Here is a 15,234-nt window from a genome sequence, read left to right as displayed (position 1 = left end):
TATCTTTCTATACACTTTTTATAATGAGGCTTCTGAAACAGGGTCATGTTATAGCAAGATTAAAGTCATTACTGCAAAAGTTTTATTATTGTCTCCATGAACTTGTGTAATTGTTATAGTGTAATTGTGAGAACCGATTCTTTCACTGTGTCCTAGTTTTCCTTTCCTCTTTTGTCCACCCAGCACATGAATTTAATGTGCAACAAGGCAAGTGATGCTAGAAAAGCAGGGGAGGCTTACCCTACCAGTGCAACTGGTCCTTTCTCCCATTTTTGTGCAGTCTGGGTAGCTCATTTCTGTTTCTTTGTACATTTTTATTTTGGTTATTTCATTGTTATCTGCTGTGTATTTCTATTTTCCTTGCCTAGTTGATATCCTTGGTTTAGGGGAGTTTTTTTATTACCATTAGAACCCCTTTGGGTACTTAGGCCAAAAAAAAATATAATAGTCTTATTTCCTGACACCAGGAAGAAAAAAATAGGGTAGATACATGTAGGTAGGGTAATTATATTATTTTTCCAAAAACATTTTACATTGGGTTAATGGGGAAACAATCTAGAATAAAAAGTGCTTGAGTCAGAATGGCAAAAATTGTTTAGGGTAGGCACAAAAAAACTAGGTTCAGTAGGGTAACAGGAAATGGCAAATCAAGAGGCTGTCCAAATGAAAATCCGGCAGATCCCATAATATAGGTGGCACAGGGGAAATTTTACCCCCCTTATTTTTTTTTGTTGCAATGTAATGAATATACCAAATAGATGTCAAATAGAACAAAGTTTGTATAAAATGGACAATGGATGGCTCTGAAAATGCATTTAAAATTCCCTAAAAAAGCATCAAAATTTTGCTCAAATGAAAGAGTTATCTCCCTTTCTTCGATGACTTCCAATGCTTCCTATGTAATTTATTTCTCTTTAATCATTGAAGTTAATCAGAAGCTGACATTTAACCTTGAGAAAATATTCGTCCGAGATATGAAATGGGTGAAACATTTTTGAAAACAAAAATTAGTCATCTGCACCCACTGCCTGATTTTTGCATGGACACCCTTTTATATTTTGGCCTTAAGAGATGGGACTTGAATGAAATTACAAAGATTTATCTTGAATTTGTGGCAGATAATTATTAGAATACTTCATTTTGATTTAAATAAAATAAATTATTGGAGATGTTTTTAGGGCAGGTACACAGGAAAGAGTGACTGCTGAATAAATTGCATAGATGGGGTAATGCATTAAACATGAACCTATCAGGAGCCTAAATCATTAGAATACATTTTGCAGATTGATAATTTGCTTGTACTAGCATTCAAACCTCAGAGATACATGTATGACTTGTAATGAAGAAAAAAGTGTCCAATTTCAACTATTTGAAGAGAGAATTTTTCCTCCCAGCACCCCTTTCTATGGCAGCCCCAATGGGCCACCCCCTCCAACCTTGCCTCCCCTAAATTCAATCTTAAGTTACACCCCTGTTGTAAGTAAAAAAAACTCTTAAATATAAGCCAAGACTATAGCAGAGACCCTGAAATAAACTGGATGGCACACTTTTTTTCAAGATTAATTTTGGTTTCATTGAAAAAACCATCATAAAAGGGATGACAGAATGAGTCATAATCAAATTGATGGTAAGCGGTAAACAATAGACACCTCCCTTTTAGTTCAGGAGTATCTTAGGCCAAAAAAATAATAGTCATGTTTCCTGCGACCAGCAAGAAAAAAAAAGGATAGATAAGTAGGGTAATGATTTTATTTTTCAGAAATGTTTTATATTGAGTTAAGGCATAATTTACATTGTTAAGTAATGGGGAAAATATTGAATCATAATTTTTTGTTCTGACCACGGCTGAGTCAACAATTTTTTGCTCTTAAACAGCAACAAAATTTTTCAACATAATCACCCCCCCCCCAAGTATAAAAATGGTTGATGCCTTAGGGGGAAACAATCTAGTCTTTAAAAAAGCTTGAGCCAAAATGGTAATAAAATGTTTAGGGTAGGCAAAAAAATAGGGTAGGTAGGGTAGCAGGAAACAGACATTTTATTTTTTTAATTTTTGTGGCCTTATCATAGTAACCTGTTGAAGTCTCCAAGCAGAAGATTACCAATCAGAACCATCTGAGTACAGAGTAGAATTCTGTCCTTCACATCTTCTGTTCTACAAGAAACTGGATCACTTTTCAGTACATTCATCAAATGATGCTTGTTATCCTCAATAAGACGCCATGCTCTCATGCAATTTTTTTCCATCACTTTACCTATTTTCAAGAAAACTTGCTCGTAATGCCTGATAAAGGCAATCCTAGCACAACTCAATTCATCCTTAAATTTCTGACTTTCGGTTTTCAGACGTTCTTGCAGGTACATAAACACAAGTGGATGAAGTGAATACTTCAACTTTGAATCATTAGGGCCAAACATATCTATACTTCCTGAGCTTGTATTAGAACTTGAAATGTAGTACTCAACTTCAGTTATTTCTACAAAATGACGAGTCTTTAATGCTAATAGGTGGATTTTAGAAGTTGTTGCTAAACTCTCTTCACCAAACACAGCACTAGCAGCTCGTAAATCAAATTGAGCAGTATTGAAAACCGATAATCTCAGTAATTTGCATCTGAATTCATCATTAAGAGAATTAAATGTTTGATCCAAACAGTTCTTTACTTGTAATGCATATGTCAAGCCACCCTTCTGAGCACTTATTTTCAAATTGTATCTAATAACTTCCGGATCCACAAGTCCACCATTGATAGCACTACATGTTGATCTAATTGCCAAGGGAGAGTACCCACAATAGTCAAGGATATCAGATATCATTTTATCATCCCCTTTTCTTCTGTACTGTAAAAGATACATAGAATCTGATGACTGTTCTATCTGTTGTATCTTTGTAAATGAAAACTTGGAAGATTTAATTCAAAATTTGAAATCAGATTGCATTTTTAACTAAAAATATTGTGAGAACGCTCACAAAGAGAATGCATCCTTTTTTGCCAATTTTACACATGAAAATGACAAATTTTCCAATAAGGAGGGGTGCCAACCCCCTGCACCCCCTGGATTTGTCACTGCCTTAGTAGCATCAAACCTTGTGGTACAATTGTGAAGAGAGATCCATACTCATATTAATACAAACATGTATATAGTTAAGTTTTATTGAATACTTTTTTAGCAGTTTTTGACACCTATTCTTAAACAACATAGGCATTAGTTCAACAAAATTTAATCCATTCTTTATTTTGTAGAATAGAACTTTCTGGTGCAAATTCATCAAGCTCAGTCAACTAATACCAAAGTATTCAAACAAAAACTAAATGCCTAAAAACATCACAATGAGACACATTGCCATATGTATGCAGCTGTGCATGTTTTGACTACCAGGAATAAGAAATTAATTTCTTGTCAGCCATTTACCACTCAATTTATCCCAGCTATAATCACCTTAGCATCAACACACTTCTCAAACAAAGAAGTAGCTTCCCTTGCAGTCAACTTTTTCAATTCTATTTCTAACAGGAGATCGTCCATTCTTCTACTGGTCTTTCCAACTTTTCGCATTCCATCTAACATTGACTTTTCATCCTCTGGTATGAGCTTTTGTCTGGCTGTAATCAGTATCTTTATCTGAAAATATCAGGACAAATTGTTTGCAGAGGGAAACAGATAACCAATTTCAATTTTTAAGTATCAGTCTCTTTAAGAATTAGGCAGTTGGTGAAACATGGTATGAAAAAAACCCATCATTTTGTTAGTGTTATTTGACTATTGTCACCATCAGAATCAAGGAAAAAAGACAAGATTTTGCATATCGTGCTGGACCTTTGAGTTGCAATTTCATTTAAATGCACTGAAAATGAACATTTCAAGGGCAGATAACTCTGTCAAAAACCTCATTTTTCTGAGATTCTATTGAAAAATTTCTGCCCAAAGCCAGTGATGCATTGATCAAATAATGGTCTTTTCAAACAGAGAAAGTATCCTTGAGTGATATTACATTGTCAGATCGGTGGGGTTTTGACATGCATGTTTCTGATTTTTCCCATTTTGCCTGACTTTGGAAGTTTGAAAAAGCCTTGTGTTTTACTCCAATTCTAAGCCTCATCTATATATTGTTTATATTTTCAGTTGTCTATATCCAATCCCTTTCAATAAACATGTTTTTAAATCATTTGTTTCTAACAGCCTTATTTATTACAAGGCTAACAAATGAATGACAGTTACTACTGATATTTCTTTTTGAATTACCGATACAAATTCTAATTGTTTCAAGAAACTTACAGGAACATCCGATTTTTTTCCGACTAGTATTTCCATAAACTGCTGAAAAAAGCCAAGCACATGGCTCCTGTAAAAAACAACATATTTTTCTCATTTACTCATTTTAAGAAAAAGAATTTCTGCCGTTTTCATCGTTTTTCTATGACAGACAGCCAATAACAGACAAGTCCATGTGACTGTGTCTCCATGGGTAAAATAGCCAATCACAACGTGCAAAGTAAAAGTAGTCCAGTAAAGTTCAGAAGATCAAATGAATAAATTAATCAAACGTTTTGTATGCAGTTGCACATCTTTGTATGACAATGTATGTTAAAATATTCAAATTATACATAAACTTAAGAATAAATCACTATATAACAGAATTTTCAGGGTGATTAATGTTAACTGCACTTGTTTAATCAGCACCCAGTAACATGACACGTTTCATGTAAATTCCTCATTAACCTTTATTGTAATTTCACACCTTTCGCTCTAAAACAGAAAAAAACAAGTTTTTATACTCGTCTTGTACTGGAGATCTGGGATTTCTTCCACTGGTGTGAGAAATTCTTCTTTTCACTGCAGCTGCCCTCCACTTGTCAAAAGATGGAATTTTTCACACTAGTGGAAGAAATCCCAGATCTTCCTAGAGACTTGTGTAAGGACCTTTTATTCTTCAATTTTGTGAGTACATTCACATTTTCCCCTTCCTAAAATAAAATGCTCCACAAAGCCCATACTGATATGACCATATTTGTCAAACCCAGAAAAGTTGGGGCAAATATCTTTAAGCAGGACACACTTCTTAATTTATGTTGCTTTTAAATACTGTAAATGTATTAATTTTTGCGGTTGCTAATTTTCGCAGATTCTATCACGTGAACATATTCACAGGTACAATTAATTTTCATGGTTTCAAAATAATGTTTAGCATTATATAGTGTTAAAATAAATTTTGCAGGTATCATTTTTTTGCAGTTTTCTGTTCACTGCAGAAATAGCGAAAATTCAATAATTCATGTGTCTATGACAGAGATTGAAAGTAAATATCACTAGAACAGAAATTGGTAAAGAATTTGAACTATACTAAATGCCATTAAAAGAACAATTCTTCCTAAATGGTTTGGGTTGCACACATCGTAATCTGACCTTCATTATTGGCATGGAGTCTGAAACTTTGTAACAGTTCCTGAACAGATCTGATTTGATGGATCAAGTGATTGATCATTGATTGACTGCTGACAGATCAAAAACTAAATTGACCTGTAATTGATCTGATCATGGTTTTGACTTGTAAAATAATGGATAATACAGTCATGTAAATTTCAGAGTTTTCATTGGATTGAATCATAATTATAATGCTTTTGTAAATTTACATTGAATTTAAAATATGAAATTGATCTTTGATTTCAGTGATGGATTTGGCTTCCTATTTAAATAATTTTGGTCTTGAACACTTCTTGTATTCAATCATTTTTTTGGATTTAGGTTTTCCAATTTATTTGATTCTAATTTTCTGACGAGAGGTCACTCCTTGAAAATTGTGTACAGCATATCAAAATTTGTAATATATATGATTGGTACACATATAATTTGTAATACATATGATTGGTACACATATAATTTGTAATACATATGATTTGTACACATGTACTTTGTAATTTTGTATCTCATCAAATGCAAAAATAAAAAAAAGTAATAGAATTCATATCTTAATCTATATTATTAAGTAAATATGTTTATTTTTTTTTATCTTAATCAAAACATCATTATTATTTAATAAATATGGAAAATGAAAAAAAACAAAACCATTCAGTAAAATATATGTACCAATCAGCAGTCAAATGGTGTAAGACATAAGAGATCACTGGTGTTATGGATCAGTTAAAAGGGTCAACGACTGATTGAAAATTGATTTGTGATGGATCACAATTATAGTTACATGGATTATTTCAGGTACTGTACAAGGGGTAAAATGAAAAAAAAATATTCACACCATTATTTTGGTGGTTTCTGTCATCAATCTACTTTCACACTGTTTTTAATTTATGATTGTTCCACAAATCATATCATATTTTCCTTCAAAGAAAATATTCATGGCAGTTGAAATTTTTGCACTGCACTCACTTCAAAAATAACAAAAAATAACACAGCTGTGAAAATTTCTGTTTATGGTAATAAATGAATGATAAAATAAATACCTGTCAACCTTGTTCTGTAACAGTTCATCAATGTTATCATACAGTAAAATTGTTTCTGGAAGAAAACAAGAGGTTCCCAGGAGCCTGAATCACTCACCTGATTAAAGTTTGACTTTCAGGGGCAACAAATTGACAAGGAGTTGTCCAACAATTTTGACTCAAGAGGACTTTGATAGGTCTATCATTAGGATCATTTCAGCGATAGAAAGTTTCTATTAGTTTTAAAGATATTAGCTGAAAACTAAAAAACTCTTACAGGAGTCACCAGACAACTTTGATCCCTAACGACTTTTGAAGGCCTTATAATAAGGGTCATTTCAGCTGTAGAAATAATTTTGCTAAACCTAACGGTTTTGGAGATACTTGTGAAAAACTATTGTCTGACCCTTTTGTTCTATTTTTAGTAACAGCAGCCAAGTTTTTCTACGGATCAAAAATCCCCACACCAGTTCTATGCACGATACCCCAAGAAACAATCATACCAAGTTTGGTTTCAATTGGTCAGGTGGTGTCAGAGGAGAAGATTTTTGAAAGAAATAACATTCAAAATAGCAAAAAAATGTCAAAAAAGGGCAATAACTCCAACATGGCTTAATATATCAAAATGAAAATTTGATCAAAGATAGATCTCATCATGCTGAACACTTTTACCCATACAAAATTAGCTAAATCTAACGGTTTTGGAGATATATGCAAAAAACTAGTGTCTGACCCCTATGTTCTTTTTTTTTAGTAACAGCGGCTATGTTTTTTGATGGATCAAAAATCTCCACATTAGTTATATGCAGGATAACCCAAGGAACATTCATACCAAGTTTGGTTCAAATTGGTCAAGTAGTGTCAAAGGAGAAGAGTTTTGAAAAATTGTTAACGATGACAACGGACCCCAAGTGATGGCAATAGGGTGATTTCAAATTTCTGGAGGTGAAAAATAGTTTAAGATGTGTTACTACACATGTGCTTTCCATGTACCATGTCCATTCCATTACTGTGTACCATGCACTTGTACCATGTTCCATGTGATTGGGAATATCAATTGATTCAGGAAATGTATCTGACAGGTTGAAACCACTAGAATTATGATGTGCTAAGGGATGTCATGCCTCTGAGACCAAATAAAGAGCAAAACAACAGACTCTGTTCATATGTTGTCAAATAACCAACTGCTTCAGTATGTTGCATACAATACAATTCTTTCAGAGGGAATTAAAGTTCAATCCAACATATATTCCTGATCCAAAACAAAGGCTAATTAGACATGGTCATGTGGTTTCTCGACCATGCACAGAATGATTATACCATAAATGGTTTCCTAACAACTATGTTACAAGTAGTTATATTGCTGTCTACTACAACTTTATTGAACTGGGCACATGTAAATCATGATAAAATTTTAAGTTTGCAGGTTATGTTTTTGTTTCCATTTCACTTCATTTAAAAAATATATTCATAGGTAAATATAATATTCCATTGATTTTATGCTCACATAAGAAAAATATGGAAATTTTATGTCAAATGTAAGGATTTTACTTTCAAGTAATAACCTGATTACTCATTTCCTAAGGAGGAGTAAACAAGGGAACCAAGGGTTATAGTGGTAATCAAAGGACAAAGACCAGACAGGGAAAACAGACACAAAACCACAAAAAACATTAAGTAGCTAAAATAAAACATAAAAAGTAACAAAAGTAAATGAGCAACTCTGACTGGCGGCATGGACCTGGTGCACCAGTAGGGTAAGCGTCCTCTGCTTTTATAGAAACACCCACTGAGTTGCTCATAAAAAGTCAAGTCCGGGATAGATGAAAAAGGAAAGGAAAACTATGACACGTTGAACAAATCAGTTTTCATGACGCAGATGGATACACTGTAATGATCCATGAGTTCATGATGACGACCATAAAACTTCTGTAGTGATGACTTCAATCCTGTAGCAGCATAATCCTGTTCCAGAAGCCTACTTGTTAGAATTCTAGAGCAATATAAAAAGTCTGCGTAGTTTCAGGAAGCTCTGGCATAACATATGAGCTGTGATATGAACACTCCATACGCAGGTGCTGAAGGGATGTTGCCACAGATGAAAGGAAAGTTGACAATTCTGAATGAAAAATGATCACGTTTGTCGTAAATTTTGGTCCAATGATTTGTAGGAGTTGTTTCTACTTCCATAATATTCTATGTTAGAAAGAAGACAATACTGTAAGTTTTTAAGCGGGGAGATCACATGAAATTTCTAATACGAAATGCTTCAAAGCTCTTTCGACCACAGCCATGGTAAAAAAGTGATAAACACATGACCATGCAACACAAAGGCTGCGTCTATTAAAAAAATGAAGAAACTAGCCATATTAGAATTGAAATAAATCACAGAAACTCAATTTAACATTTTTTTACCATGGGCTGGTCATTTATGTTATTATTTAACCCCTCCTTATCACTCAGGGTAAAACAATGCGACATAAATGGCCAGCATGTGGTAATACAATGATAGATTGGGGTTTCCATGATTCATTTCTTAAGTACCTAATAATTGTATGCAAACACATAAGTACAACTCATGGTAAACATGCAGTAATGACGTATTCAGGTGTCTCATTGACTTGATTGGTAGGTCATTTCAGGTCATCACTTAACATATACTGTGAAAGTCCTGTTGATTGTGGGGTACCAATTTTTGTGGTTTTTGAGAGTAGGACAAGTTGAAATTTGATTCCCAAAGAACTGAAGATTTCCATTGATGTGTATACTGAAAACTTGCAAGATTCTACAAACCATGTTTCTTCCCTTATCCACAAAAGTCAACATTCATGAATCAATGCACTTTCATAGTATACAGAAAATATGGAATAGCTTAAAAAGTTCATGGCGGCCATACTGAACAATACCAAACATGATTAAATGCACTCCAGATAAGAATCATGCAAAATATGAATCATGGTTGGAAGGCCTACCAGTACATATTTTTATTATTTGATATTTTGTTTAAAATGCTTAAGTAAACAGTATATATCATGTGGATTTTCATATAAACCTTGTTCTTATGAGATGTTAAAATGTCATAGTAAACAGAAGGTAACATGTGGCTTTTCATACAACCCTTGTTCATTGGAGATAAAAATAATATAGATTGTACTGTAGAATTCAAAATTAAGGGAGATAACTCTGGAAATGACACTAAAATACAATAGAAACTGCTGGATTATACATTTCATCATATAAACCTATATTAAAAGCAACATAATATCAAAACTAAAAATGTGTAGCCTATTTTTAGGGTGCATATTACAATTACAGAATTTGCATGATTCTTATAAAGACTACTACTTCACCATTGTATAATGTACTTACAAGTAATAAGCATATCATGTATCTTGTTTGAACCTGTACATGTAAATACTACTGTTAATGTAATAATTATAATTGCTTATAAATGTTCATGCCCTCTAATTAGAAAATAAAAAAATTTTCTTCTGCTATACCTGTTCTTCCACAAGTACATGTATACAATGTCTTAAATATAATAACTCTCGACCTGTTTGATAAACCTGTTTGATAAGGTAATAAGATGATAATAAAACAATTGTTAAAACTTAAAAATGTCAGTCTCTGTAAGAATCAGGCAGTGGGTGAAATATGGTATAAAAAATCACCAACTTGAAAGTTTAATTTGACTATTGAATCAAGTAAACAGGAGGCTACCAGGAGCCTGAATCTCTCAACTAGTTAATATTTTGCCTTTCAAGGGCAATAACTCGAAAGGAGTTCTCCAACAATTTTGACTCCATGAAGATTTTGGTAGGACTTATTATAAGGATCATTTCATTAACTGAAAGTTTCATTCTATCTATTATAGTTTTCAAGATATTGGCTGAAAACTGCTAAAAATGTCATTTTTGCCTTTCAAGGGCAATAACTCTTACATGGAGTCATCTCACAATTTCGATCCCTGAAGACTTCAGCAGGCCTTATTATAAGAATCATTTCAGCAATTGAAAGTTTCATTTTTTCTATCATAGTTTTCAAGATACTGGCTGAAAACCAAAAAAAAGTTATTTTTTACCTCTCAAGGGCAATAACTCATAAAAGGAGTGGTCTGACAACTTTGATCCCTGGGAGACTTTTGCAGGCCTAATAATAAGGATCATTTCAGTAATTGAAAGATATTGGCTAAACCTACCGTATATACATTTGCAGTAGTTCTTGAGGAGAAGATTTTTTAAAGTAACTCGATATCATTGAGATGGAAGCCATCTCTGGGGGCTCCACTGTCAATAACATGTGGTAAATAAGCTGATATGAAGCATTATATGAATTTTTACCTTCATCTTTGACCTAGAAAGTTGGACATACATTATGACACACCCTCTGGTGTTAATTAATATACATGTTAAGTATAAAGTATGAAATCATAACGGTTCTCTAGATATAGAGCAGACAGGAATTTGTTACGGATGGATGGATGGACGGACTGATCACTATACGGCGACCCGCCTCAGGGCGAGGCCCTAATAACATCAAAAACAGCAAAAAACATACAAAAAGGGCAATATCTCCAACATGGGTCAACAGATTTTCACCAAAATTTGACCACAGATAGATCTTATCATGCTGAATACTTTTACCCTGTCAGAATTTGGATACACTTAACCGTTTTAGAGATATATGCAAAAATCTGCTGTCTGACCCCTTATGCTCTATTTTTAGTAACAGCAGCCATGTTTTTAAACAGATCAAAGATCCAAACAGTCATTTTGTTTAGGATACTCTTAAAAACAGTAATATCAACTTTCACTGAAATCTGTAGTGTAGTTTTTGAGGAGAAGATTTTTGAAAGTAATAACATCAAAAACAGCAAAAAACGTCCAAAAAGGGCAATAACTCCTCATGCCAAATACTTCTACCCAATCAAAATAAGGATAAACCTAACCGTTTTGGAGATATATGCAAAAACTGTTGTCTGACCACTATGTTCTATTTTTAGTAACAGCGGTATGTTTTTTAACAGATCAAAAATTGAAACAGTCATTTTGTGCAGAATACTCTAAAAAACAATCATATTAAGTTTCCTCCAAATCCATTCAGTAGTTTCAGAGGAGAAGATGTTCAAAGAATTCTTAGGTGAGCTAAAAAGACAAGATTTTCCACATCTCATTGGTTAATTTCATTGAACTACACAGATACATTTTTCTAACATTCTATTGGAAATTTTCTGAGCAAATCCAGTGATACAGAGTTCAAATAATGGTCTTTTCAAAAGGAGAAAGCATGCTTCGGTGAAATTCTATTGTCATATTGGGGGGTTTTTGACATGAATCTAATTTTTCCCATTTTTCCTGATTCTTACAAAAAATTACATTTAAAGGACAAATATCAATATTTGATACTTATTTTCATTATTATTGATACCTCATTTCTTGTTGATACATGTACAGTGAAACCTGTATAAAGTGATCCCTGAATAAACAGGTAACCTGTTTAATCCTTAATTTCATACCTACGACCTTTAAAATCTCATTTACCAGGGTCCCGGAATCCAACCTTTTTAGTATGAACGTTTGATTTCCTTATATTTAAATGGACCATTGATTCAAAATTCAGAAAAGTCCTGGACCTTCCATTCTTGAAAGTAAATTTGAACCCTGTTTCATGATATTCTTATATTCTAAAATCTGAACTATCATATGATCATTTGTCTCTACATAATACAAATTTTAGTATTTTACTACATACTTCTCTTGATGTTTGGGATTGCATTCCATAGCTTTCTTTCCATATCTTTGATGTTGGTAGAACTAAAAACCTCAGACAGCTCTGATAGTGTAAGACTCAAAAGATCCAGAAGGCTATATCTCTCCCTGAAATGTATTTAACAATAAATTCTTGGTGGTATATAATTGAAACTAGATGCTCTAAAGAGCCTTAATTGCTCACCTGGCTTGATAAACTACATTCTATTTTCTGTATAAGCAGCCATGTTTTTTCAATGGATCAAAGACTCAATGGGTATTTTGTACAGGATATCATAAAAAAATAACACAAAAAATGTCCAAAAAAGGGCAATATAATTCCAACATGAATTAACAGATTTTCACGAAAATATGAGCTCAGATAGATCTAATCATGCTGAACACAATCACCCCATGTCAGAATTTGGCAAACCCAACAGTTTGGAAATATATAGAGGAAAACTGCTGTCTGAACCCTAATTCTTTTTTAAGTAATGGCGGCCATGTTTTTCAATGATTAAAATATTGAAGTATTGACTTTGTGCAGGATACCCTAAGGAACAATCACACCAACTTTCACTGAATTTTGTGCCGTAGCTTCTGATGAGAAGATGTAAAACTAAAAAGGTTCACATTACAAAAGTTGGTCTGTGAGATGGTAGACAATTTTTGTCAAGTCTGAAAGCTTGTTTCATCTAAAATTGAATTATACAGGTATAGTACTAAAAACTTCACACAGCTGTGATGGTGTAAGACTCAAACTCAAAAGGTCGAGGAGGCAATTCTCTCCCTGAAATTGTAAACAGTTTATTTAAAGGAACTTTTTAATTTTGCAATTTGAATACCTTTCCATAATTGTAATTTAATATATTTTAAAGAAGTCTTCACGTATTATTTACAATATGTGTACCTACATAAGTGTTCAATGATTATACATAGAAAATTTGATGTCTTTTTTGCAAACAACCATTATGACTTGCTAACTCTAGTAACCAACTTTCAACTATTCACAATATAATTTACAGGTAAATGATTTGATGAATTAGCAACATCGGGTAATATACTCTGCAATCCCTAAAAAACTTACAGCCTTTTTTATTTTGATTTTCATTAAAAAAAAAAAAAGGGTTGGCAGAATTCGTAAACCTGGTAAAAAATGTTGGCCTCATAGAATTTTGTAACTTGCTTGCATTTGTCCATCATGGCATGTTAACTTTGAAATATGTTTTTTACTGTTATACATCAAAATAACTTGTTATGATCTATAAATGGTTTATAATTACCTGTAACCACTGAACTAAGAAAAATATGTGTGTTTGCAAAGATAGAAGTCTAAAAGAATTCATGATAATACCTAAGATCTATCCTGATAATTTTCCACCTCTGTTTAGATTTTTGAAGTTGATAACATACTTCATTTGCTAAGCTTGTCTTCCCCATTCCACCAAGACCACATATACATACACCTGAAAAATTGGCAACCATGTTTTGTACTAGAATTGAGATATAATTTGACAGTATTGTAAACTTGGAAACCATTTTTAGTGTATCAGGGAAAAAAACATCAAATTGTTGATTCCTGAATTCTTAACAGTTGATTTGACGTCTTCATCATACAAAACCCTGAAAATTGGGACCCCCATGAACAATAGTACTTTCCCGTTACCTCACATTGTTTTGGTCAGCTGAGTAACACTTAAAACTGAATTTTAGGGAAATTAATCATATTTAATGGCAACTTTGAGCCAACTTAGAAGCACCAGTTTGAAGATATCATTGTGATCTCTAATCTTGTTAAGTTTCAATTACAAACAACTTTACATTTGTAATTTCAGATTTTAACTTACAGAACTGGAAATCAGAATCTAAGATGGCCTCATGGTTGCCATCTTGTTCCAGCAAGTTGATTGATTATGGTTTAACATCCTAAGGCAGATATTTCATGCATTTCAGGATGACAACAACCAAACAAACAGACCCTGTTTTATACTAGTCTGCCACACTCAGCTCGAACTTTCTTGTGTTAGCTCACAGAAGCCATACCACTCAACTTGGGTACACATCTTTAGAAGACTTTGAGATAACCAGTCTCCACTCTATCCCCTTAAATACTGTGTATTTGGTGGAAAAGCAGTGAGTATCATTTTTGAAGACTTTGTTGTGACTCAGTCAGGATTGAACTAAAAACCTCTTGCACATGAGGAGGCAAGCTTCCCTGAGACCACTAAGGCAGCTTGTAATAATGAAGAGGTCCTTGTAAATATCAGCATACAAGGTGTGGGTACAACTGATTTTTGGAGTGTAAAACTGATGGTACTGGGCTTCAAATGCATGAACTGGGTAAACAAACATCAGAAATAATGTGACATGCCTATATGTAACTTGTTTAAAATATCACATGGCCGTCGAAAGTGCAAGTAAAACATTAATGATTTTAAATCTAAACAAAATTGTTGATCATCTGAAGCAGTCCTTCAGAACACCATTTTCTCCCAACTGGTGACTGTAAGAATTTAACTAGAATTTTTTTTTTTAGGAGTTTATACAGAGAATTATACGGTTAACTTCAGGGAAAAATACTGACTGGTCTTCATTTGATTGAAAGACAATTTGTGAAGACTTTGTTGTGATCTGATCACCTGATGAAAAAACAATTGTCTTTGGAAGTTTATAGGACAATAGTATGGAGATATAAACTAGGTATTAAGCTTTAATTGTCTCTACCAATTTAATAAGTAGGGAACTTCATCAGGTGAATTTAATTTAATCAGCTCTATTATCTTAAGTTAACTATATTACTCACTGTAATCTTCAAAAAATATGTTAACAACCAACACCAGATAACATTTGGTTGATAATAGAACGATAAAAAGGTGTTGATATGTGATAGTGTAAGATCACTTACTTTAATCCAGAGATTAAATTTGATAAAAAGAATTAAAGGGTCAACAAGACAATCAAATAAAAAATGTCTGGAATTTTTTTTTTCTAATCACATTTTCTATGAAATGAAAATATCCACAGGCAAGTAGCATGCTGAAGATACTTGG

General features: G+C 33.1%; 1 protein-coding gene across 6 annotated transcripts in view; it reads right to left on the bottom strand.

The window, feature by feature from the left end:
• Positions 1-15,234, bottom strand: part of LOC148613667 (uncharacterized) — a 33,797-nt gene that overhangs the window by 13,089 nt on the left and 5,474 nt on the right. For all 6 annotated transcript variants that reach the window (XM_088587143.1, XM_088587139.1, XM_088587138.1 and 3 more), the window contains exons 3-8: positions 13,539-13,650; positions 12,189-12,313; positions 6,459-6,513; positions 4,279-4,345; positions 3,442-3,624; positions 2,075-2,841 (exon numbers count right to left, since the gene is read on the bottom strand). In XM_088587143.1, coding sequence (XP_088443269.1) covers positions 2,075-2,841; positions 3,442-3,624; positions 4,279-4,345; positions 6,459-6,513; positions 12,189-12,313; positions 13,539-13,650 — 1,309 coding nt within the window. The remainder of the gene's footprint in view (positions 1-2,074; positions 2,842-3,441; positions 3,625-4,278; positions 4,346-6,458; positions 6,514-12,188; positions 12,314-13,538; positions 13,651-15,234) is intronic.

The sequence above is a fragment of the Perna viridis genome, chromosome 6 (assembly GCF_037379345.1).
Source record: "Perna viridis isolate PV_CMFRI_1.1 ecotype Kerala chromosome 6, ASM3737934v1, whole genome shotgun sequence".
NCBI classification, from domain to species: Eukaryota; Metazoa; Mollusca; class Bivalvia; order Mytilida; family Mytilidae; genus Perna; species Perna viridis.
This window is presented reverse-complemented; position numbering and strand designations above follow the sequence as displayed.